The 26,015-nt window shown below is 41.9% G+C and overlaps 1 protein-coding gene across 1 annotated transcript in view; it reads left to right on the top strand.

Moving 5' to 3' along the window:
- The window catches only part of ATP10A (ATPase phospholipid transporting 10A (putative)), a 199,175-nt gene that overhangs the window by 133,092 nt on the left and 40,068 nt on the right, over positions 1-26,015 (top strand). Inside the window, exons 6-9 of the mRNA XM_029952276.1 lie at positions 22,074-22,180; positions 22,572-22,703; positions 23,740-23,870; positions 25,307-25,559. Coding sequence (XP_029808136.1) covers positions 22,074-22,180; positions 22,572-22,703; positions 23,740-23,870; positions 25,307-25,559 — 623 coding nt within the window. The remainder of the gene's footprint in view (positions 1-22,073; positions 22,181-22,571; positions 22,704-23,739; positions 23,871-25,306; positions 25,560-26,015) is intronic.

Here is a 26,015-nt window from a genome sequence, read left to right on the forward strand (position 1 = left end):
ATTTGTTGGCATATAGTTTTTCATAGTATTCCCTGATGATGCTTGTATATCTGAGGGATTGGTTGTAATAGATATATTTTCATTCATGATTTTTGTCTATATGGGTGTTCTCTCTTTTCTTTCTGAACAGCCTGGCTAGAGGTTTATCAATTTTGTGTATTTTTTCAGAATCCCAATTCTTGGTTTCATTGCTCTCTTCAACTGTATTTTTGGATTCTATATTATTTATTTCTGCCCTGATATTTATTATTTCTCTTCTTCTGCTGAGTTTGGGGTGCTCTTACTACTCCCTTTATATTTCCTTTAGGTGCTCTGTTACATTTAAATTTGTACTTTTTCTAGTTTCTTGAAATAGGCCTTGATTGCAATCTACTTTCCTCTTAGGACTGCCTTTGCTTCATCCCAGAGTGTTTGGATTGTTATATTTTTGTTTTCATTTGTTTCCATATATTTTTAAATTTATTTTCTAATTGCCTGATTGGCCCAATCATTCTTTAGTAGGGTGTTTTTTAACCTCCATGTTTTTGGTAGTTTTCTAGACTTTTTCCTGTGGTTAATTTCAAGTTTTATAGCATTGTGATCTGAAAGTGTGCATGGTATGACCTCAATTTGTTTATATTTATGGAGGGCTGCATTATGCCCCAGTATGTGATCTATCTTGGAGAATGTGCCATGTCCACTTGAGAAGTAAGTGAATTTGCTAACCTCAGGATGTAGAGTTCTAACTATATCTGTCAAATCCATTTTCTCCAATTTGTCGTTCAGGTCCATTGTTTCTTTACTGATTCTCTGTCTAGTTGATCTATCCATTGCTGTAAGTGAAGTATTAAAATTCCTTGCAATTAGCATATTCTTATTTATAAGATTGTTTCTGTTTGTGATTAATTGTTTTATATATTTGGGTACTCCGGGATGTGGCACGTAGATGTTTATAAATGTTAGCTCTTTCTAATGGAGAGACCTTGTAATTATTATATAATGTCCTTCTTCATCTTTTGTTACTGCCTTTAAAGTCCAGTTTATCTGATATAACTATGGCTACTCCAGCTTTCTTTTGACTTCCAGTCCATTGATATTTTTCCACTCCCTTACTTTCAATCTGAAGTTGTCTTCAGGTCTACAATGAGTCTGTTGTAGACAACAAAAAGATGGATTTTGTTTTTTATCCATTCTGCTACCCTGTGTCTTTTCTTGGATTATTTAGTACATTTACATTCAGTGTTGTTACTGCAAAATATGGCTTTAGATTCATTGTCGTCTCTGTAGGGTTCATGCTTGTAGTCTTATCTCTGTTACCTTGTATTCCTTGCATCATTTCCCTCATTGGAGTCCCTCTTAGGATTTCTTGTTGGGTTGGATTGGTGGTGATGAATTCTCTCAATTTTTGTTTATTTGGGAACACCTTTATCTTTCCTTCTAGTGTGATTGACAGGATTGCTAGATAAAGGATTCTTGGCTGCATATTTTTTCTGTTCACCACATGGAAGATTCCTGCCATTCCTTTCTGGCCTGGGAAGTTTCAGTAAATAGGTCTGTAAGCACTCTGATAGGCTTCCCTTTGTATATTAGGGCCCTTTTATCCCTAGCTTCTTTCAGAATTCTCTCGTTATCCTTATATTTTGCCAGTTTCACTATGATATGTCATGATGAAGGTCAATTCAAATTACATCTCAGGGGAGTTCTCTGTGCCTCTTGGATTTCAATATCTGTTTTCTTCTCCACATTGGGGAAGTCTCAGCTTCAATTTGATCAAGCCCCCCTTCAGGACCTTTTTCTCTTTCTTCTTCTTCAGGAATTCCTATCATATGAATATTGTTCTATTTAATTGTATCACTCAGGTCTCGAATTCTCTTTTTGTGTTCCTGGATCAATTTCTCTCTCTTTTCCTTGGCTTCCTCTTTCTGTATAACTGTGTCTTCTAATTCACCTATTCTCTCTGCCTCTTCAATCCATGCAGTGTCCACCTTTTTTTTATTATGTATCTCACTTATAACCTTTTTTTAACTGGTCACATCTATTTTAAAGATGTCTAGTGTTTGTATCAATAGCTTCTTTGATGACATCCATGGTTTTTTCAAGCCCAGTGATTATTTTTATGACAATTGTTCTAAATTATTGCTCAGTTATATTGCTCATATCTGTTTTGAGCAGTTCTGTGGCTGTGACTTCTTCCTGGAATTTCTTTAGAGGAGTGTTTTTCCATTTCATCATCTTGGCTAGCTTTCTGTCTCTTGTCAGGTTTAAAAGCTCATTATGCACTCTGCCCCTGTGAGTATTGCTATGTTAAAGGAGGCTCATTGACTGTCCTGGGCCTGTCTGTTCAGGAAGTGTTCTTTTAATGGTGTCTCTCCATTTCTTCTGTTTTGCCATTGGTTATTTTGTTTCCTCACCACAATGTGTTCTTTTTCTTGTTTCTTGAGGTAGTCCTGAAAAGGAAAACAGACAGACAAACACAGGGAACAAAAGCACGAAAACGCATAGACAAATCAAATAAGCAAACCAAAAGGGGATAGAGAAAAAAAGGAGGGATGACAAAAACAACTAAGGACAAAGGACAGTCTAACAGTGTAAAACCAGAGGAGGGGAGAGATAAGAATGAGATAAGGGAAAATATATCTGGATGGTAAGAATTGATCTAAGCACAGCAATGCATCAGTGGTGGTCTTTCCTGGGCTGGGGTTGGGGAGTGGGGAGAGGGAGTGGGGGCGGGGAGAAAGGCAGTTCCCCCTTCGAGGACGGGTTTAGTTTGGTGTAGGTAAGTCTTGAGGGCTGCTCTCCAGGGCCCCACCTTGGTAGCTGTGGGAAGAATGGCAGAGTCCCAGTCCCTTCTTGAACCAGGCGTTGCAGCCCACTCTTTTCAGTCCAATCTCCCTGTGCTGCAGGCAAGCCAAGTTGTATTTTCTAAGTACCACCTCATTTCCAAATCCTAGTCCACCCACTTTAATGATACTGCCCAAAATGAGATGTACTCCTGCAGGCTGGGCAGTTTCCTCGCTGGGGATAGAGTTGGGGGTGTAGGTGAGCATTTTCTCCTGACACCGCCGGGGATCAGTGTGCAGAGCCCAAGGAAAATGTGCTAGCTAAAGGAGACATATCTCTCTCCCCATGCCCTGTGGTTATAGATGCATTGATAGGATCCGTCTCCATCCAGGGCCGAGGCTTTTCTCTTCTTTAGAGACAGCTCTGTTAGCGCTGTCTGCCTCTGTTTCTCTTCCCATCATCTCTCCACAGCTCTGTGCCCTTCCCGATGCTCTATGCAGAGTGGGGCTCTCTCCCCTCCAAGCCTCTGGGTCCTGGCCTGTTTTTATCTTCCCCAGTTCGTACTAACTCATGCACCTATGAGGCTGTCTTCTTTGTGAACTCTATGTCTTTTCCTCTCACTCTTGTACATCAGAGTATTGTGGCTTCAGTCCTTCTTAGTTTGATAGATGCAGGTGGGTGAAAATTACAGAGCTCCCTACTTCTCCACCATCTTGCCCCTACTCTGTTAAGTTCTTAACAGAGACAATGGTGAACTTTTTCCCCATGACGCAAGACCATTTTTCACAATAATTGAGCGTTTGAAAAGCTAAACCCCAGTAGTAGGACTGGGTTATTGTTTTTCTGTAAAGTTTGTGGGTATCTAATTTTCTAGTCTCTTATGGCCATTGTTTTCCTATGTTGGTACCAAGGAAGTATCCTATCCACAAAAAGAAGGTGGGTGTTAACAGAAACCTCACACCCACATTTCTAACTAGCCAGGATGGCCTTGGTCAATCCTATGGCAAAGAGTAGAGCAAGAATCAGAGTAATAGGGAGAAACAAGCCATCTCAGTAAGGAACCCTATACAAAAAAGGACAGTCTTTTGTTTCACTGGACCATCTATTCCTCAAGCTTCCGCTGTGCATAGGTTAGTCAGCTTCCAGAGTGACTAAAGCAGGGCTGCAGTCTCTCAGAGATGCTGGAGTTGCAGACTGCTTCTTTTGTATGGTCAGCTTGCATGGTGTTGATGGAATGCACGCACAGTTTCAAGATACCGTCTTCACTCTACTGTAGTGAATCCAGGGACCCACTTCGGTTACCTTTATCGCAGTGGGCTGGACAAAATGACAATGAATGTGCCCCTCCAGACGGGTTTTAGGGATTGGACATTTCATTCCTTTGTCCATATTGTATCTTCTGGTTTAAGGGGTGAACGTCTGTGGTCAGATTTACACGTAATCATTCTCTGACCCAATGTTGAAAGGTGGTTAGGGTAAAATCAAGGGCCTGCATCTGATGTTTTAGGGTTAGGTAGTCTATCTCATTTAGATCCCCCCTTGTGCCCTGGATAATGGGGGGAGGGTGCCCATAAAGTATTTCATAAGGGGAGAACCCCATCTGCTCTTTAGCCTCCCATTTGCGGTGTCAGTCTGTTTCCCTGAAGGTCCCTTATCTCTCCCTACCTAATGTTAACTATTTCCCTATTTATTTCTTCACTGGAATAGGGCCTGTAACTGCTGTAGTGGAACAGGGATGATGACCGTTATGGCTTCTTCAGGCTGATAAGCGACAGTGAAGGGGTACAGCAGTTAGTCTGCTCCAAGACTTTGTCGAGTGGCCCACAGAATGGTTTTGCAGGAAGACTGGCAGGCATGAGACAGCATAAACATTAGCAGACATAAGGACAAAACCCAAAGTAAAGATTATACTGACCAACAAGATAGCATCTTAAGATAATGTCTACAATATCGAAACCTGTAAAATAATCTAGGAGAGAACTTGACTTTGTAAAGAACTTCTATCAGAGAATCTCTTATAACCCAGGTAATGGAGAAGCAGGAGCAGTAAGTAATCAATGGTGGCTCTATTTCCCAGAGTTTGGCCCTAACAACTTAAAAAAAAAGATTTTTTTTAAGTACCTAATGTTTGTGAGATGTTATTTAGCATTTTGCTGAGTATAATCAGACAGTCTACTTTATTTTGATGTGTAAAACTTTTTTAAATGCCAGGAGTTCTACTAGAGAAAGAGTCAAGGAAGCCATTTATAAGTTTTTAGGAAAGCCAAACCTGGGTGTTATTTTATAAAGCAGAATTTTTATTACTTTTTGTGCCTTTTCTGTCTTATAGGGGAAGGCCTTTCCTTAATTAGTAAGAGTATTAACCCATACAAACAGATGTTGAATTTTTTTTTTCTGACCTTGGCATCTGAGTGAGACCTAATGGTTATTATTTCCTGATGGCCTCCAATTTCTTGATTGTCTGGGAGAGCAAGTTTGTGGTTGAAAGGATTGTTCGGATACTACTTGCAGAACTGTCCTTAACAAGTTTTTTTTTTTTTTTTTTTTTAAGTAAACATCCTTTGGCCCATTTGATAAGTTTTGTCCCCCCTTAAATGTAAGTTCTGATGCTGTGTTTTAATAATCTTTTAGCTCTATGAGCTTGGTAATAGTAATTGTCCTGCTCTATTTTAACCATTCCAAGGACCGGAGACAGTGTCTAGAAGTCAGACCCCAGTTTATTTTGGGGGAGAGAGTAGGTGGGATTGAGTCCCCTTAGTAATTGATATAGCAGCAAACTATTTTCCTGAACCCTGGTATCTACAGCCTACAATATCCAGTAATTTTCAAAAGCTCATATAATTGTTTATCTGTCCTGGAGTTAGTACATTGCTGTTTTAACTAGCAAGGCTAGTTAAGGCTCTCTGGCATTATCAGGAAAGAATGAGAAAAAATTAGGTTTCCCTATCTACATCCCAGCGGTTGAAAGATAAATTTAGTTAGAAGTTATCTGGAGATGCCTAATCCTCATGCTGCATTTGGATGGTTGATCTGGAGTGGAAAGGAGGATAGAAGAGGTAGCTCTGGTGGTAAGAAGGATATCAACCCATTTTACTTCTATATTTAGAGTTACCTGAGGTTCTGTGTTTTGGATAGACAGTTGGTTTAGGGGAGCTACCATGAAGAACCCCAGGCCCCCGTTGGTTTTCTGAGCCCTCACAAATAGAGGTCCCCGAGGGCATTCAGATCTCCAGCGATTGTCTCCACATAAAGGGGCATGGCTTATGGAGTTTTTCATCCCCTCTGAGTATGTTCTCCTTTTAGTGCTCTGAATGGCCATATAAATGGCACTTGGTGCCAGGACCTCAGGAAGTCTGGTCTGACATAGTACATAAGTTCACAACTAAGGCCTCAGATTTCCCTTCCCTTCCCTTCCCTTCCCTTCCCTTCCCTTCCCTTCCCTTCCCTTCCCTCCCCTCCCCTCCCCTCCCCTCCCCTCCCCTTCCCTTCCCTTCCCTTTCTCTTTTCTTTCCTCCTTCCCTCCCTCCCTCCCTCCCTTCCTTTCTTCCTTCCTTCCTTTTTTGCTTTGTTTGTAATATACCCATTTGGCAGCTCATAAGAGCTCATCCAGGGTCCCTTCAAGGCCAACAGTTAATTTTGGCCATTTCTCATGAATATCTAGGCCTAATTGAGTGACAAATTTGTCCTTTAAAATTATCTCAGTTTTAGGGTATCATGGGGGATAACCATATAATTAATTAGAGCCTCTCTCAACTTCTCCAGGAAGGGCATCGGGCTCTTATTTTATGTTTGTAAAATAGTGGCATAATTTAAGAGCTAAATCTTAGATTTCCTCAATCTTTTTTCAAAACATCTATCTCATCAAGAGCCTGATTTAACAAAAGCATTATATCTTTCCATGTCAACTCAAAAACATATGTAATATTCTGAAAAGCCTTTATATATTTATCCAATCAGAAAATTTACCTAGATCTTCTTTTATCTGTCTTAAACCTTGTAATGTAAAGGGTTTTTTTTTTTTTAAGTTTTAATGTTTTATTTATTTTTGAGAGAGAGAGGGAGAGAGACATCGTGAGCAGGGAAGGGTCAGAGAGAGAGGGAGACACAGAATCTGAAGACAGGTTCCAGGCTCTGAGCTAGCTGTCAGCACAGAGCCCAATGCGGGACTCAAACCCACGAACCGCGAGATCATGACCTAAGCCAAAGCCAGATGCTTAACTGACTGAGCCACCCAGACACCCCTTATTTTGTTTTTTAACCCCTCCATTTTCCACCTGTAGGACCTTGGAGGTCCATAGGACTGTGGCTTAGCAAAATTTTCTTGGTCATTGTAGGATGCATTAATTTTATTTTGATCCAACAGTAACTTACATATTGATCATTGGCCGTGGAGGGAGGGGGTTAAAAGAGCCAAAGTCAAGGTCTTTTCCCTGCCCTTTTCCAACAATGCCCATATAAATATGTTTCAGCCATCTGGATATCCATTTTTGGCATATATTGGTCTAAGCTTAGTAAAATAGCTCCTGTGTAAAAGTAAAAGCCCTTTATATATTATCCATCCCTCATATAGCAGAGGCATTCATTCCTCTGCTAAACAAGAACAACACAAATGTGGAGAAGTTGGAGACTGGCATCAAGGATATTGCCATCATTTTCCCAGCCTTTGGAACAAAGGAGGAGGAATTTTAACCTTAACCCTGTGTACTTTTTAAATTCATTTATTTTAACCATAGTCCATTGTGATCACACATAATATTTCTTTTTAAAGATTTTCCTTCACAAACCTTCTACAACTTTTTTTTTTTTTTTTTTTTTGCATTTAGATTTTGTCCCAAGATTTTTGTCTAGTCTCATTTAGGATAAAATGACTTTCTTTCTTTTACCCTCAACAAAAATATATTTCCATTTCTTATATCTTTCTTTTATATCTCCGACTTTTCTACATACAGAGTTGCTTTTTTAATTTCTTTCAGTTCTAACTACATGTAGCAGAATTTTAACTCTTAGAAACCTTAGTCTCCAGAGAAAACTAAGTAGTAACCAATTGTGAACTCTGTGTTATATCAGAATTTTTTTTTAGATGGCAAACTCAGGAAACCATTAAACACAAAGTATGTTTTTCAACAGTTTCAAATATCCTTAGAGTTTTTTTGCAACAAGTCAAAAGCACAGACCTACATCTAGTTATTTGTGCTTTAGCCTCTTATCTCGTTAGATATCCAATGAATTCAACCTCAATTTATCATGCAAGGAAAACTTTAATGTGTTAGATTATCAAAGACTTTGAAAGCTATCTTAACAATTACCCATGAAACTGAGACAGACAAAATTAACCATCACTTTAAGTCATCCTTTTGTTAACAAATTGGACCAGAGATAACATGAGCTTATTTGACCTTTAGTAAATCTAGGTAGAATAAAATTTTTTAACATTGATAAAACATTGTGTGTTTCAAACCAACAAACTTAAATTAGCTTAAACACTGAATATGTTTTACTTGAGTCCACGTAAGAGAATTTGTTCCCCATGGTTAATTTTTACCTGGAATATTGGTGGGGAAATCTGATGTTCGTGGTCTTCACTCCTGGACATCTAGGATGGGAGGAGGTGCTGATAGTGCCTGAGGCATTGAGGAGCCAGTTATGCAAGCCCTCCCCCCACAAGGTGGAGCAGAAACAGGAGGGAGGGAAGGAAAGGCAGAATAATAGATGAGGTGCCAGCAGAAGGTAGAGAAAGAGAATTCCCAGTTTTAAGTCTTTTCAGCTCAGACAGAGGAGCAGACTTCAGGTTTCTTTTGTTTTGTTTTCCACCAGTGAAATTAGGCAGTCAATATCAGTCCAGAGAAGACAGAGAATTTCCCCAAAACAAAAGGAGTTTTGGCAGCTGCTTGGAAATAGCCTTGAAGTCCCCATTCTGAGGCAGAATAACCAGAGACAGTTGGCTCTAATTATCATAATCTTTGACCCAGAAAATGAATGAGAGACAAGTCCCCACACATAGTCACATGACGACTCCAACCTGCTGCCCAGCACCCGATGCCTTAAAGTCACAGCTTCGTTCCTTGTCCCTTGTGGAATTACTGGTACAACTCTGAGAGGTGATCAGGCTCTTCTTCTGCTTATTACAGGCAGGTCTGCCAAAATGAACCCAGGTTCTTTCCATTCTAACTGGCACTCCCAGAGCTGTTTCCAGGGCCTCATGGGTTCTGTTAGTGCACACAGGGTCCTTTCCCCAGCACACCAGGAGGGTCTAGTTTCCTGCTGGAAATCAAGCGGTCCACTGGCACCAGGTGAGCCACCTCTCCTGGCGCCCTGAGTTTGTATCCCCAGTGGCAAAGGAGGTGGAAATGCATGGTCTCTGAATCCTGGATGCGAGCTCCCAAGTAATGTAGCATGATTCTCACACAGAGAGTTATGACACTGAGGCTTTTCTTTCTAGGAAGCAACTTTATTCCTGCTGGCACCACTCAGTTGGGTTCATACTCAAAGAATTGAGGGCCAAATGGCACATCGCTTAGTTTTTTACATATTGTTTACTTCTTTGTCTCCCATATATGGTAACACAAATATGTAGTCTGATGAAGTGGTCTCATGTTACAAGGTGGGATGTTGTCACATATGCATATAGCCAGGTGGCCTTGATGTTATTGTTTTTTTTCCCCTCCCTTATTTTTCTTTCCTTAGGGATGGGACCCTACTACAGTAGATACGCAGGTTAGACCCATGGAGCAGATTAGCAGTCAGTTCCTTAGTCTGCTGGTTTTCTATCTTTCATTATCTGCTTTCATTATCTTCCTTCCGTCTTGACTCAGCTGCTGCCCTGTAGTCTCACTCCAGCCAAAGATATCAGGCCAAGCCCAGCTGCCATTTATACCAGCAGGTTTCACTCATATTTGAACCATCCAATCTGAACTAAAAATTGTAGCCACTTGCACTTGGAGATCTAAGCTTGCATTATAGCAAGAAGAATCAAGTTTGAATTCCAGCTTTGCCCATTGACTGAGCAAGTTATTCCCCATTTTGGAATGTGGCTTCCTCTTAATTCTGGAGATAACAATGGCTGACATGAGAATGGAGGGAAAGAATCTGGGTGAAGCATGCAGTGAATTAGAGCACTTCACAAGAGAGATGTTATCCATGGTGTATGATTCTCCTGGTCTGAAATGACTTCAATAGGAATGTGTTTATGATGTGGAAAGTGTTAGGGTATGGAACCAACTGCCAAGAAAGAATTCTTGAGATGTCTTCAGTGCAAAAAGATGGTTTTATTAAAACATGGGAATAGGATCCTTGGGCAAAAGGAGCTGCACTGGGGTTGTGAAGAGCAATTGATTATATATTTGAGAGTTGGGGAGGTAAAGACAGGGGAAGTTTCCAAAAGGATTTTCATATGCTATAAATAAAACCTGAGAATCCTGGAGGCCTAGCTATTATTTAGCTAAGGTTGTTTTTTCCCCTAGCACAGCATCAACATTAAGACATTTGGTAGTTCCTGGAGAAATGTCATACTCTGCCTGCCTTTGATATTTGTCAGTGGGCTGCAGGTTATAAGGAAATTTACTATTATCCATATTTCCTTTTTGCCTTTGTTTCCCATATCATTTAGAGACAGAAAGTGCATTAGTCATTGCCAGGATTTGGGAGTGGAAGGGGCATGGAGAGTGACTGACAACAGATCTGGGGTTTCTTTTTAGGATGATGAAAATGTTTTAAAATTAGCTGATAGTAATAGCTGTACAATTCTGAATATACCAAAAAAACCCAAAAAAATGCTCAACCGCATACTCTTTAAATGGGGGAATTTTATGGTATGTGAAATATCTCAAACTGTTAAAAAAAAGTGTTAGGAGCGTCATTATTCAAGTGTACTTTAATGCTCACTGTTTAATAAGATGATCCTGTAATCTCTAATGAAATTCTGATTGTTCTCTACCCTTGGGCTGCCCTCTGTCTGCCCTGAGGCATTGCAGCCCAGAGAAGCCCTTGTGAATGGGAACCTGCTCAGAGGCCCTGTGCCCCAATAGCTCTGGGCACCCTGCTCAGCTGTGCTCAGCCAGCTTCATGGCATATGAGGGGTAACATTTGAAGCCACCAGTCAATCAAACATTTTTACTTACCCTTAGGAATAAAGCAGAGAGGTTGGTTGGTTTAGTCTGGTTTAAAATTCCATTTCACCAGTGTTCTTCTCAAAGCTAGAACAGCTCTCCTCAAATTCCTATGGAACTGCAAAAGACCCCAAATAGCCAAAGTCATATTGAAGAAGAAAACCAAAACAGGTGGCATCACAATCCCAGACTTTAGCCTCTACTACAAAGCTGTTATCATCAAGACAGTATTGGCACAAAAACAGACACATGGACCAATGGAATAGAATACAGAACCCAGAACTGGGCCCACAAATATATGGTCGATTAATTTTTGACCAAGCAGGAATGAGTATCCAATGGAAAAAAGATTGCCTCTTTAGCAGGTGGTGCTGGGAGAGCTGGACAGCAACATGTAGAGGAATGACACTAGACCACTTTCTTACACCATACACAAAAATAAACTCACAGTGGCTGAAGGACCTGAATGTGAGACAGGAAACCATCAAAACCCTCGAGGAGAAAGTAGGAAAACACCTCCGTGACCTCAACAGCAGCGATTTCCTACTCGACACATCCCCAAAGGCAAGGGAAATAAAAGCAAAACTGAACTCTTGGGACCTCATCAAGATAAAAAGCTTCTGCACTGCAAAGGAAACAATCAAGAAAACTAATAGGCAATTGACAGAATGGGAAAAGATAGTTGCAAATGATGTATCAGGTAAAGGGCTAGTATCCAAAATCTATAAGGAACTCGCCAAACTCCACACCTGAAAAACAATAACCCAGTGAAGAAATGGGCAGAAGACATGAACAGACACTTCTCCAAAGTGGACATCCAGATGGCCTGCAGGCACATGAAATGATGCTCAGCATCACTCATCATCAGGGAAATTCAAATCAAAACCACACTGAGATACCACCTCACGCTAGTCAGAGTGGCTAAAATGAACAAATCAAGAGACTATAGATGGCTGGCGAAGCTGTGGAGAAATAGGCACCCTTCTCCTACACTGTTGGTGGGAATGTAAACTGGTGCAGCTGCTCTGGAAAACAGTATGGAGGTTCCTCCAAAAACTATCAATAAAGTCCCCTATGACCCAGCAATGGCACTGCTAGGGATTTACAAATCCAAGGGATACAGAAGTGCTGATGCATAGGGACACATATACCCCAATGTTCATAGCAGCACTGTCAACAATAGCCAAATCATGGAAAGAGCCTAAGTGTTCATCACCTGATGAATGGATCAAGATGTGGTATATACATACAATGGAGTATTACATGGCAATGAGAAAGAATGAAAGCTGGCCATTTGTATCAAAGTGGATGGACTTCGCATGTGTCATGCTAAGCGAAATAAGTCAGGCGGAGAAGGACAGATACCATATGTTTGCACTCATACATCTAACAGGAGAACAGGAGAAACCTAATGGAGGACCATGGGGAGGGGAAGGGGGAAAGAAAGTTGGGGAGAGGGATGTAAAACCTGAGAGACTATTGAATACTGAAAAGGAACAGAAGGTTGAAGGGGGATGGGGAGGGGGAAAAGAGGTGGTGATAATGGAGGAGGGCACTTGTGTGGAAGAGCATTGGGTGTTATATGGAAACCAATTTGACAATAAACTATTAAAAAAATAAATAAAATTCCATTTCAGGTTATAAAGCCAGGTTCCATTTCTTATTCCAGAGTCCTCCGCAGAGTGAGCTCTAAGCTCCCTGCCTATATGCTGCAAAGCCTTATATGACCACACAGGGCTGGGAATATGTCATTGTGACCCTAGGTGTACTTGTTGGGGTAGCCTCCCTGCTTTGCAGGAGATGGCACCAGTGATATGGTTTTGGAGTGGTAGGGGTTTGGAGCTGAAGGCCAAGAAAGAATTCTTGAGGCATCTTTGGTATAAAAAGGTGATTTGGTATAAAAAGGTGCCCAGGACTTGTGGGCAGAATGAGCTGTACTGGGGTTGTGAAGAATGACTGGTTATATACTACAGAGTTAGAGGAGGTAAAGGCAAAAGAGAGACCTCCAAAAGGACTTTTATATGCTAAAGTGGACTCCAAAGACACCAGAGGACTAGCTATTGTCAAGCTAAGGTTGTTTTTCCCTCTAGTAAGGCATTAACATTAAGACAGTACGGAGTTCCTGGAGAAATGTTATACTCTGCCTGCCTCAAGTATTTGTCAATTGGCTGCACAGTATAAGGATTTTTTTTACAATATTTTTTAATGTTTACTTATTTTTGAAAGAGAAAGAGTCAGAGCATGAGCAAGGGAGGGGCAGAGAGAGAGGGAGACACAGAATCTGAAACAGGCTCCAAGCTCTGAGCTGTCAGCACTGAGCCTGACATGGGGCTCAAACTCATGAGCTGTGAGATCTTGATCTGGGGTTAAATCAGAAACTTAACCAACTGAGCCACGTAGGCACCCCATGGAAATTTAATTTTATGTACCATTTCCTTTTTGCCTTTGCTCTCCACATCATTATGGAGGGGAGGATGATGCTGTGTCTCCAGGAAACTGAATCTGTAGGTTTCTGGAGATTAGGCTATTGATGATTGCCTTTTTCTTTTCTTTTCTTTTTTCAAATATTTTTTGATGTTTATTTTTGAGAGAGGCATGAGAGGGGCAGAGAGAGGGAAACACAGAATCCAAAGCAGGCTGCAGGCTCTGAGCTGTCAGTACAGAGAGCAAGGTGGGGCTCAAATCCATGAACCACGAGATTATGACCTGAGCCGAGGTCCGACCCTTAACTGATGGAGATACCTAAGATTGCCTTTTTCTCATAATTTACTAAGCCGTTTGTAAACTGATACAGACTCCTGTCCTACATGATTGTGATCTCTATCAGTTAACTATTGGTTTATCCTTTTCTTTTGTTCTTGGGAAGGGAGAAGTGCCTGAGGAATGTCACACCTATCCCATGGGAGTGGGGATGGGGCAGTTGCTAGCTTGTGTCTGCCCTCAGTTTGCCTTTGGCTTCCTCATCTTCAGGACCGTTGCAAACAGGAGAGCCCTCATGGCCCCTCACTCCTCCTGCCCAGTGTCTGGATGGAGCTTTGTGTGAGCTTATGTCCAATATATTCTCACTACAAATAACCAGACATTAAGATAAACTATAACTGCACCAGCTGGACTCATTAAAACTGGAAATTTTTCATTTTACATTGACACCTTTAATTGACATATTTATATATCAAGAAAATATAACCTTGTCACAAAATATACAACTTAGTTATTTCTACACTTAGATAAGCAACCTGAGCAACTATTATTTTAAAGAAAACTATGCCCAAGGTTCAGCCATGGAAGGAATTGTGTATTAACTTCTTTCTCCCTACCTTTGTCACTCAGTTCCCCTAAGAAACAGATCTGGCACTCAAATTCACATAATTGGAGGGTTATCTTTTGCTAAGATCCTTTGAAGCAGGAGTGAGAGGGGCTACCAGAGTTAGTAGCAGCTGAAGTGTCACCCCTATGAGGTCCAATGGTTCCAGGGAAGGATTGGCTGCCTGGGACTCATGTAAAGGAGTCACCTGAGGAGTCGCATAGCCCTGGTCTAGGGACACACCCAGCTCCATGCTCTCTTCCCAAAAGGTGCCAGGAAATAACCTCACCATCCTCCCTTGTCTGTGACATCACCATTGGATGGATCCAACCTGAAGCCGAGAACAAGGCAGTCATCAGCATTTGCCAGGCACTGAGTTGCATCCAGGGTGCAGAATGGAATAAGATTTGAGGAGCTCACTTTAGAAGTGGACAAAAAGAAAGAGGCATCAAAGAATACTGCAAAGTTTCCTGTCTATAGGTTTCCTGTCTACAGGAGCTTAACCCAGAGAATCTGCCTGAAGGCTATAAAATGTGAGCCCAGGATAGCAGGGCAGGCTTGTCCAGGCAAATGGGTTGCATTGGGATGAGAGGCAATGTGGGTAGAAGGATGTGCAGTGTGAGGTGGCTGGAGCCTTAAGCATGCACAGGAAGGGCCCCCAAAGGGGTTGCAAAGCCAGCTGGCCATGTGTGTCAAACATGAGGAAGTAAGGAGCTCACACAGGTGTGCCCAGAATGCAGTGTTTACATGTGCACACTGAAAGGTTGCTCTGGTGGCTTTGTGAGAAATGGATAGGAGGGACCAAGGATATTGGCATCTAGGCCAGCAAGGGGTGTGTTGCAGGCTCTAAGCAGAGAAATGTGGAACCCTAAATTAGGATAGTGAGACACAGAGAGAGCAAGAAGGAGGTGGATTCAAGAAATAACCAGTGAGAGAGAAAAATGAAGGATTGGCATTTGAGTAGGTATAAGGAAGGAGGGGTCAAGAAGGACACCCGAGGATGATGGTCCTGGTGACCAGGGTGAAGGTGGACCACTCTCTGAGATGGAGCAGACAGGAGGCCCCAAGAGCTGGAAGTGATGTGACCTGGGAAGAAAGGGAGAGAGCTGCAGGCTGCTATCCAAAGTCCCTGAACTCTCATGCTACTGCCCATGGCCCTGGACTAGTACACCAGCAGCAAGTATACCTTGCTCCTTTGTGTTTGAACCAATGGATTGCTACCTATTGCTGGTCCTGTCAGCACCTTCACATGCTGGGAGAAATGAGCACTGGTGTGCAGGACCCATTTCCAACAGCCAGTGCTGGCAGGGAGACATGACATCTCCTGAGAAAGAGCAGCCAGGTAGGTTGTTGATTAACTGAACTCTGCCATTTCCCAAGGAGCCTGCATGTGGTGCTTCCCAGCGCACAGGACATTCTCACTAAGCAGTCGCTCTCATCACCACATTGTCCTTTGGGCAGTTTTGATTTAGAAGAAATTGGATTGATGAGTCAGGAGCCCGGGAGACTTGAACCAGAGGAGCTTTTCTTAGAGGCTTAGATGAAATGTTAAAGGAAGTGTCAGTGTGCTCAGGGTCACCATAGACTAGGTGTCTTAAACAACAGAAACGAATTTGTTTGTTTATAGGGCAAGCAAGGGGAGAGGGAGAGAGAATCTTAAGCAGGTACCACATCCAGCATGGAGCCCAACATGGCGCTCGATCTCAGGACCCTGAGGTCATGACCTGAACCACCCAGGCACCCCAACAACAGAAATTTATCATAATCTCACATTTCTGAAGGCTGGAAATCTGAGAGCAAAGTGTCAACAGGACTGGTTCCTCTTAAGGCCTTTCTCATTGGCTTGCAGATGTCTGTCTTCTCCCAGTCTTCATGTGGTTTTAACCTCTATGCTTATCTATCCCTGTGTCCAAATTTCTCTTCATAAAGACACCCACCATACATGGGGTTAGAGCCCATCCATATGATCTCATTTTAACTTAATTACCTTATTAAAGATTCTGTGTCCAAATGTGGTCACATTCTGGGGTACTGGGGTTTAGGGCTTCAACAAATGAATTCCAAGGGCAGGGAATATACATCAACCCATAACAAGGAGGTAGGTATTGAGGACAGCATGATGGGGTGTGTCTTCCTAGAATCAGGACTCATAGCTGCTTGGCTGTGGGCCTCTTCTACCTTCACAGAGTATTTTTCCTCTCAGAAGACCAAGGCAGAGCTGTAGTTTTCCTTCTCCTTGTTCTTCAGGTATCCTGATGGAATTTGGCCTCTTTTCTTCCCTCTTCTCATGCAGGGTCCATTCACTCAGGAAAGGGCATTCACGGGGTGCCTGGGTGGCTCAGTCAGTTAAACCTCCGACTTCAGCTCAGGTCATGATCTCACATTCGTGGGTTCGAATCCTGCGCTGGGCTCTGAGCTGACAGCTCAGAGCCTGGAGCCTACCTCAGATTCTGTGACTCCCTCTCTCTCTGCCCCTCCCCCTGTCATGCTCTGTCTCTCTCTGTATCAAAACTAAATAAAACATTAAAAATTTAAAAAAAATGAAAAGGGCATTCATGTCTGTGCACTGCCTGTCCTGTGGCTGTAGTCTTCACAGGCCTGTGCACCTGCTGGTAACCAGTTCTGGTCTGGCTTGGTCTGATTAGAAAGCACAGTGTTGCTGGGGCATGTGGGTGGCTCAGTCAGTTGAGTCTCTGACTCTTGATATCAGCTCAGGTCATGATCTCATGATTCATGAGATTGAGCCCTGCATTGGGCTCTCTGCTGACAGTGCAGAGCCTGCTTGGGATTCTTTTACTCCCCCTCTGTCTCTGCCCTGCTCACATTCCTTCTCTCTCTGTCCCTCCTCTACATGTGCATGCATGCATGCTTTCTTTTAAAATAGATAAACATTTAAAAATTAAACAAAAATAGATAGTACAGTACTGCTAAAAAGTGTGTCATACCAAAGAAGGTAATTTAAAATGTTTTTCTTGTTTTTATTGAGTTCATCTCTTTTTCTGAATAAGTGTGATGGGAATTTTGATTGAAACTGTTTTTTACTAACTGTCCCTCAGGAATCGTGTTGATGTCCAGCTGTTACCAAGAGAACTGTGGCCATAGGTACCCTCTCATTCCAGAAGTGGGCATAGTGTTTCATATGTACCATTTTATGCATACTTGAGACTTGATGCATTATCCAACAATGAGGTTTTCAGTCTTGAATCTTTTTTAAAGCAAAACCTCATTCTATCCTGGAACTGCCATATGGGGGCATTGACACACTGTTGTCTGAAACACCCAACTGTGTTCTTTTGCATGCCTTCTACAGAAACATTGATACTGTGTCAGTTAAATAACAGGTTTATGGAAGATGCATCCCCCTAGCCTGCATTTTGGCCTTGTCTTTATGTATTCATTTTCTTGGTGTGAAGAACATGGATTGTGTCTGAGATTGAATGGCAGCCCTGGCCCCTCATGCCAGTGACTAGAGCCTAGATGTGTCAGGAAGTACTGTTTCCCCAGAAACCTGGTATTCTTCCCTTGTCCTTGTACCTCCCGGGACCAACTCTACTCTCATGTCAGTGGCAATATGCTAAGGTTTGGTATGAGGGAAAACACCTGCAGGTGCCCTTGGTGAGCTTCAAGAACCACAGAGGAGTTTGGCCTATTCACGTGTGGGAAGGGTGGAGAGGTTGTCTACTGATGATGTGAGAAGGTGGCTTTTCCAAAGTCCCCTTTGGAGGCACTGACTGGTGTCGGCTGGGCCCCTACTCTAGTTCTAGAAACCTCCAAGGCCTCCCGTGTGTGTTCCTCAGACTCCAGGACCACGCCTGTCCTACTGTGATCCTAACATGAGGTGTTCTGGCCAGCATGGATGACGATGAGGCCATCCTTAGTGGATCAAAAGGATAAGTTTGAAAACCAGTGGCTTAAACTTGGAATCAAAACAGCAAGGAAACCCAATTCATAAAATGGAATGTACCACATTTCAAATTTAATGCATTACTATTTCTTATAACTATATAACTTTTTATAAGAAAAAAATGATATAGAAAATGTTGCTGAAATTAATACCATTCTCTTTCCTAAATGTCTCACATTTATATACACCAATAATGAAGCAACTGAAAGAGAAATTAAAGAATCCATCCCATTTACAATTACACCAAATACAGTAAGATACCTAGGAATAAACCTAACCAAAGAGGTGAAAGATCTGTACACTGAAAATTATAAAACACTGATATAAGAAATTGAAGGAGTGCCTCGGTGGCTTAGTTGGTTAAGTGCCTGACTCTTGATTTCAGCTCAAGATGATCTCATGGTTCTTGGGATCAAGCTGTTCCTTGGACTCTGTACTGACAATCTGGAGGCTTCTTGGGATTCTCTCTCCCACTGTCTCTGCCTCTCCCCTGCTTGTGCTTTCACACATGCTCTCTGCACACACACACACACACACACACACACACACACACAATATATATATATACACACAATATATATATATACACACACAATATATATATATCCACCATATATATATATATATCCACCATATATATATATATATATATATATATATATCTCAAAATAAATAAATAAACATTAAAATAAAATAAATTGGGGTGCCTGGGTGGCTCAGTCAGTTAAGCGTCTGGCTTCAGCTCAAGTCAGGATCTCATGGTTCGTGGGTTCAAGCCCCGTGTCAGGCTCTGTGCTGACAGCTAGCTCAAAGCCTGGAGCCTACTTCAGATTCTGTATCTCTCTCTCTCTCTGGCCCTCTCCCCCCCTTCTCTTTCTCTCTTTCTCAGAAATAAATAAACAATAAAAAATAAAAAAATTAAATTAAAAATATTGGGCATCTGGATGGCTCAGTTGGTTAAGCATCTGATTCCTTTTTTTGTCTCAGGTCATGATCTCATGGTTTGTATCATGCCTGTATCATGCTCTGCACTGAAAGTGCAGAACCTACTTAGGATTCTCTCCCTCTCCCTCTTTGTGCCCCTCCCCTGTTCATGTTCTCTCTCTCCCTCTCTCTCTCTCTCTCTCTCTCTCTCTCTCTCTCTCTCTCTCAAATAAATAAAATTTTTAAGAAATGAAGATGTCACAAAGAAATGGAAAGACATCCCATGCTCATGTCCTGGAAGAACAAATATTGTTAACATGTTTATACTACCCAAAGCAATCTATACGTTTAATGCAATCCCTGTCAAAATACCAACATTTTTTTGCAGAGCTAGAACAATCCTAACATTTGTATGAAACCACAAAAGGTTCCAAATAGCCAAAGAAATCTTGAAAAAGAAAAGCAAAGCTGGAAGCATCACCATTCTGGATTTCAAATTATATGACAAAGCTGTAGTGATCAAGATAGTATGGCTTTGGCACAAAAGTAGACACATGGATCAATGGAACAGAATACAGAACCCAGAAATAAATCTACAACTGTATGGTCAATTGATCTTAACAAACCAGGAAAGAAAAGTTGGTTTCCATATAACACCCAGTGCTCTTCCCCACAAGTGCCCCTCTCCATGACCATCACCCCCTTCTTCTTCCCCCCTCCCTGTTCAGCCCTCAGTTTGTTCTCAGCATTCAAAAGTCTCTCATGAGACCATTTTCTAGAGAAGACATACAGGTGGCCAACATACACATGAAAAGATGCTCAATGGTCACCGGGAAATACAAATTAAAACTGCAATGAGATATCACCTCAACACCTGTCAGAATGGCTAAAACCAGCAACATAAGAAACAACAGGTGTTGTTAAGGATGTGGGGAGAGAGAAACATTTCTGCAGTATTGGTGGGAATGCAAACTGGTGCAGCCAATGTGGAAAACAGTATGGAGGTTCCTCAAAAAGTTAAAAATAGAACTATCCTACAATCCAGAAATTGTACTACTAGGCATTTACCCAAAGAATGCAGAAATACTAATTCAAAGGGATATAGCAGCAGCATCTACAATAGCCAAACTATGGGAACAGCCCACATGTTGGTCAATTGATTCATGGATAAAGAAGAGGTAAAATATATATACCATGGAAAATTACCCATCTGTAAAAGAGAATGAAATATTATCATTTGCAATGACATGGATGGAGTATTATTGTATGCAAAATAAGTCAGAGAAAGATTCCTGTGTGGAATTTAAGAAATAAAACAAATGAACATGGGGGGCGGGGAGAGAGAGAGAGAGAGAGAGAGAGAGAGAGAGAGAGAGAGAGAGAGACTGACTAAGAACCAGACTCATAACTATAGGAACAAACTAATGGTCACTAGAGGGGAGGAGTCAGGGGTGATGGACTAAACAGGTGATGGGGATAAGGAGTACACTTGTGACGAGCCCTGGGTGTTGTAGGGGATTGTTGAATCACTATCATATACCTGAAACTAACATTATACTCTTTGTTAACTGGAATTTAAATAAAAACTTAAAGAAAATGATTTGTGTATTTATGACAAAACGTACTGATGAGGGGCAGTGTTCTCTATGATGAGCAGAAAGTGGGCAGACCATCTATCAGCCTTCGCTGGCCAACTTCTAACTCGATCTCACTGCTCCCAGGTCTGCCCTCTCTAGCTGTGGTCTATCCTTGTGATGAAAAGAAGCCTGCAGTGTTGACACAATTCTGACATGTGGGTTTTTCCTACACATCAAGCAATTCTGTGACATCAGCTGGATGTCCTGTAATTTAATACAATTCTGACACTACCTGGAGATAGAGTCAGGTCCCACAGGTTAAGGGCTCAAGCTGACAAGATTTCGTCACTTCAGATAGCAATTACAAGTCCAGGTTGTCACCTGTCCTTCTGACTGATCTGCTATAAAGCAGAGGTTTCCACAATCCCCTTTTCAGGTTCAATTAATTTGCTAGAGCATATCACAGAACTCAGACAACAATTCCCTTACTGTTTACCAGTTCATTATAAAACAATATGATAAAGGATATGGATGAATAGCCAGATGGAAGAGATATGTAGAGCAGGGTCTGTGGGAAGGGGTGCAGAGCTTCTGTGCCCTGTCTGAGCACACCACTCTTCCAGCACCTCCATATGTTCACCAAACCAGAAGTTCTCTAAACCCCAACTATTGGGAATTTTTGGGAAGTTCATCACATAGGCATCATCAGTGATTAATTTCCAGCCCCTCTCCACTCTCTGGAGAACGGGGGTAAGGTTGAAAACTCTAGAGGCGTCTGGGTGGCTCAGTTGGTTAAGTGTCCGACATCAGCTCAGGTCATGATCTCATGGTTTGTGGATTCGAGGCCCCCGTCAGGCTCTGTGCTGACAGCTCCGAACCTGGAGCCTATTTCTGATTCTATGTCTCCCTCTCTCTCTGACCCTCCTCTGCTCCCCTGCTCACACTCTGTGTCTCTCTCTCTCAAAAATAAATGTTAAAAAAAAAGAAAAGAAAAAGAAAACTCTAAGCTTCCAATCATGGCTTGGTCTTTCTGCTGACTAAAGTCCATCCAGGAGTCCACCCAAAGTGGCTTCATTAGAAGAAAAGGAATTCCTATCACCCAGGAAGTTAAAAGTGATTTGGTATCCTGTGCCAGGAAAAACTGGAGTCAGAGACCAAATATTAGAACAAAAGATACTGCTAGTGCTCTTATCACTTAGGAAATTACAAGAGTTTTAGGTGCCCTGTGCTGGGTACTGGTGCCAAAGAATAAGTACTAGAACAAAAGATCATCCCAGGACTCCTATTTACCAGGGTTTTAGGAGTCCTGTCCAGTTACTAGTGAGCACCAGCTCCCTCTTGGCTCTTGCAGAGATCCACCGAGACAAGCCACCCACTCTTGGAGTCCCCGTACCCCTTCCCAGCCTAGCGTCCAGGCCTTCCTTCCCCAAGGTAGTGCTCCTTGAGATGTGAGGTACTTGGAAGCATCCATGTGATGCATGCTACCTTTTCATCAACAGCACGCACAACAATGGGAAAAAGGCCGGGCTGTATAAAGAAAACCTGCTGTTGCGAGGATGCACCATCAGAAACACAGAAGCTGTTGTTGGCATCGTCATCTATGCAGGTAGGCATGGCCATGGCACAGGCGGTCTGTGACAGTGCTGGCTTGCCGCCTCCGCTGTACATTCTTGAACTTTGGTCCTTGTTTGGTTTTTTTAATAAAAACAGCATGTATCCATTTTAAAATTTAGAAAAATCAGGAAAGCAGAAAGAATTGAAATTTCTAATAGTATCTTAACCAAAAGTGTTCTCTCTCAGCATTTTAGCTTATTTCTTTCCATTGTTTTTCCATGGTGTTTACAGATTTAAGATTCATTTTATACCCTGCTTTTTCAACTGAGCTTACCCTGTAAGTATGATTGGATGGCGGCACCATACTTTACTCTACCAGCCAGGGAGCTCCATCACTTCACTGCTGGGCGTTGATTTACCATGCCCCTTGTGCTCCCCTGCAGGACACGAAACCAAGGCTCTGCTGAACAACAGCGGGCCCCGCTACAAGCGCAGCCAACTTGAGAGGCAAATGAACTGCGATGTGCTCTGGTGTGTCCTCCTCCTCGTTTGTATGTCTCTGTTTTCTGCGGTCGGTAAGTCCGCTTCATGGGTCACACATAAGCGGGCACTGCTGGACAGCCTCCAGGCGAGCCGGGGGGGCGGCTGACAACTCATTCTGATTCAGCACTCTAAAGTTGAAACACATATTTGTCGTCCACTTACACTCAAGGGCTCTTTGCATCCACACAGGCCAGATTAGAAATGCCTAGATGAATGATCTCGATAAAGTGATACTGTTTTTCAAATTTGTGCCTTCTTGGGTGGAAGGATGGTTTAATCACACCAGTAGTAATGATTCTGGTAGAGGAAGCATTAGTAACCTAGTGATAATGGAGAATAATATAGCAGGAGATGCACAAATGCTCCTAATGAGAACTCCATAAGAAGTGGGGAAAAGAAATATTTGGGTGCTGAGAAAGGGTTAGCAGTTAGATTACACACAGGCGCTGGTGATCTCCAGCCTTTGATGGCCTCCAGACCTGGGATGCTGCCTTTATCTCTGGGTAAACAGTCCTAACCACATCTCTTGCCCGCATCGTGAAGCAGATGGGTGACATGGTTGTGGAGCTCAGTGGTAAAAGACCTCGGTGTATGGGCCATGAAAAGGGTTTCTGTTATCAGAACCCAGTTAATGAAATGTGCATTTCCATTGGCTTCTGGGAGTCTATGATATATGCATTTTGAATCTGTAGCAAGAGTTAGTAATGGGAAGTATCCAGGACCAAATGACAAGACTGGTTTTTGTGAGGCGCATGTTGGGAAAATCTTTTGGGGAATTTTCCATTGATAGCTGCCAGCACATATCCACTTTCTGCCTTAGGACCAGTGTGCTTTTCAGTGTCAGCAATGGGAAATGCCTGATATGAGGAAGAGTCTTGGGCTTTCCAATAGTCTGATTGTCAGTGCCAATGGTACCAGCCACGTGTTTTTGCTTTCTTATGTGGCGAGGCAGACTAATGAGGCCAAATGTGCCTGTTTCAAGAGTCTTGATGTTTTTCTTTCATTTGCACTAGCAATTTCTTATTTTAACATTGGATAAATGATATTTCTTTTTGAACATTGCTACAGGACATGGACTGTGGGTATGGCGGTATCAAGAAAAGAGATCATTATTTGATGTCCCTGAGTCTGATGGCACCTCTTTATCCCCAGTCACAGCTGCAGTTTACTCATTTTTGACAATGATAATAGTTCTGCAGGTAACAGTACTAAGTACCATACAATAATTGCTTTACTTTTCTGGTAAGAACTCTGCTGATAATTTCCTTATAAATTGTGCATCTGGGAGGACCACAGATATACCTGCCTAATGTGTTACATCTTACTTTGCCACTTAAATTTTCTATGGCGTTTTGGGGGTGTTTTTCAAGTTAACTTTCTCTTCTGTTATTCCTAAAATTCTTAGGCTTTGTGGGGATGATTTTTTGATCATTGTGTTTCTTTTTCTATTCAATTACTTTTTAAAAACACAAAATTATTATTTTGGAATGATTTTAAGAGTTATAGACAAGTTACAAAAAATAGTACAGAGAGTTTCCATATGTCCTTTACCAAGAGTCCCCTGATGTGAACATGATATATTACCATAGTACATTGTCTGAAGAAAGAAACCAACTTTGGTACTTTGCCATGAACTAAATCTTAGACATCATTCAGAGTCTACTAGTCTTTCCACTAATGTGCTTTATCTGTTCCTGGATTCAATTCAGGATATCACATTGCATTTTGCAGTATTAGTTTTTATTACCCTTATTACTGTTAGCATTAGTAATATTAGTTCACATGCCTGGTGAACAGCTCCTCATCACTAAGAATCTAAGAGTGAGGAAGGGGCAGTGAGTATCATCTTAGGAACATAAAATGAACAGAGGACATTTGCTTAGCCTTTGCCTCTGAGGGGAGCTCTTCTGTCTTTTATCACATGTGCTTCATTGAACAGAAACAGACATATTTAACTTTCCACAAATTAGTCTTTTAGTCAGGTTAGTTCAATACTGTTACTCCAAAAAAAATGTTTTTTAACCTTGATTTCATGAGAATTGTTCTTAAACTGTCAAAGTATAATTGTGAATATTCTTCTGAAAGCCTTCTTTCCTTTGCTCTGTATCATACAAGATCACAGAAACTGTCCCTCAACACAACCAGCCTCTGGAAAGACTGTCTCTTCTGAACTGTGGGGTTGTGTCCATGAGATGGGCAGCTCCTTGTTGCCAGGAGCCCTAGGAGAGCCTGGGGGCCAATTGCCACTGTGGTGCAAGGTGACTTTGCTTATGAGGACTCTGACTGTGCCATGTGTGTTTTTTTTTCCTCTCACTCTCTTCTCTTTCCTTTCCTAGCTTCTCTCAAGCACAACTTAATAATATGAAAATGCTTGCTTCTATCCAAGCCATGGTTACCATTCTTCCAGACATGATAGTGGATTTCTGCTCTGCAGTGACACCATAGGCTGTCCTAGTTTAAGCTCTTTGCCAATCCTAATACTTTTCCATTACTGACTCTAAACCAACCTGGTTAAGCCCTTAAAGGTATAGTATAGTCCCTATTTACTTGTGGTTGTAGTCATTTGAATATATTGGACTAGTTCTAAGCTCCCTGGTCCTCACAGCTGTTCATCTGTATGCCTTATGTCTTCTAGGTTTTGATCCCAATTTCCTTATATGTTTCCATTGAAATTGTTAAAGTATGCCAAGTGTACTTCATTAACCAGGATATGGAGTTATACGATGAAGAAACAGACTCACAGCTGCAGTGTCGAGCTCTGAACATCACAGAAGACTTAGGGCAGATACAGTATATCTTCTCAGATAAAACTGGCACTTTAACTGAGAATAAGATGGTTTTCCGAAGATGCACTGTGTCTGGCATAGAATATTCCCATGATGCAAATGGTGAGTCTGGATGTGGGAACTCCTAGTCTGGGCTGGATAGGGAGCTGCTATAGAAAAGCTGCATGCACATGTGCCTGTGTGCACATACATGCACACACACACACACACACACACACACACACTAAGCTTCAGGGATTGCTGATTTTTGAGAGATAATAAAACTTAGAACAACCAGGAGACTGAAACTTGACAGCATTTATAGAAGCAACACAGAATTCCATGTTGCTGACAGCACCCTAGTCACTGCAGTATCTTAGTGTGGTGAGCATCTGCTTTCACACACATTTTCTGTCAGACAAGAGAACCAAGAAGAGCATTCTTGAGGAACTCACTTCTGAGGTACGCAATCTCTTTGCCATGCCAAGAATGAAGAGATGTTTTTGTTGTCGCCCATCAGTCTTCTTGTTATTAGCTGAAAATTCTCAGAAGAGCATGAGCAATTCATGCTATATTCTT

This window comes from Suricata suricatta, chromosome 9 (assembly GCF_006229205.1).
Source record: "Suricata suricatta isolate VVHF042 chromosome 9, meerkat_22Aug2017_6uvM2_HiC, whole genome shotgun sequence".
Classification (NCBI taxonomy): domain Eukaryota; kingdom Metazoa; phylum Chordata; class Mammalia; order Carnivora; family Herpestidae; genus Suricata; species Suricata suricatta.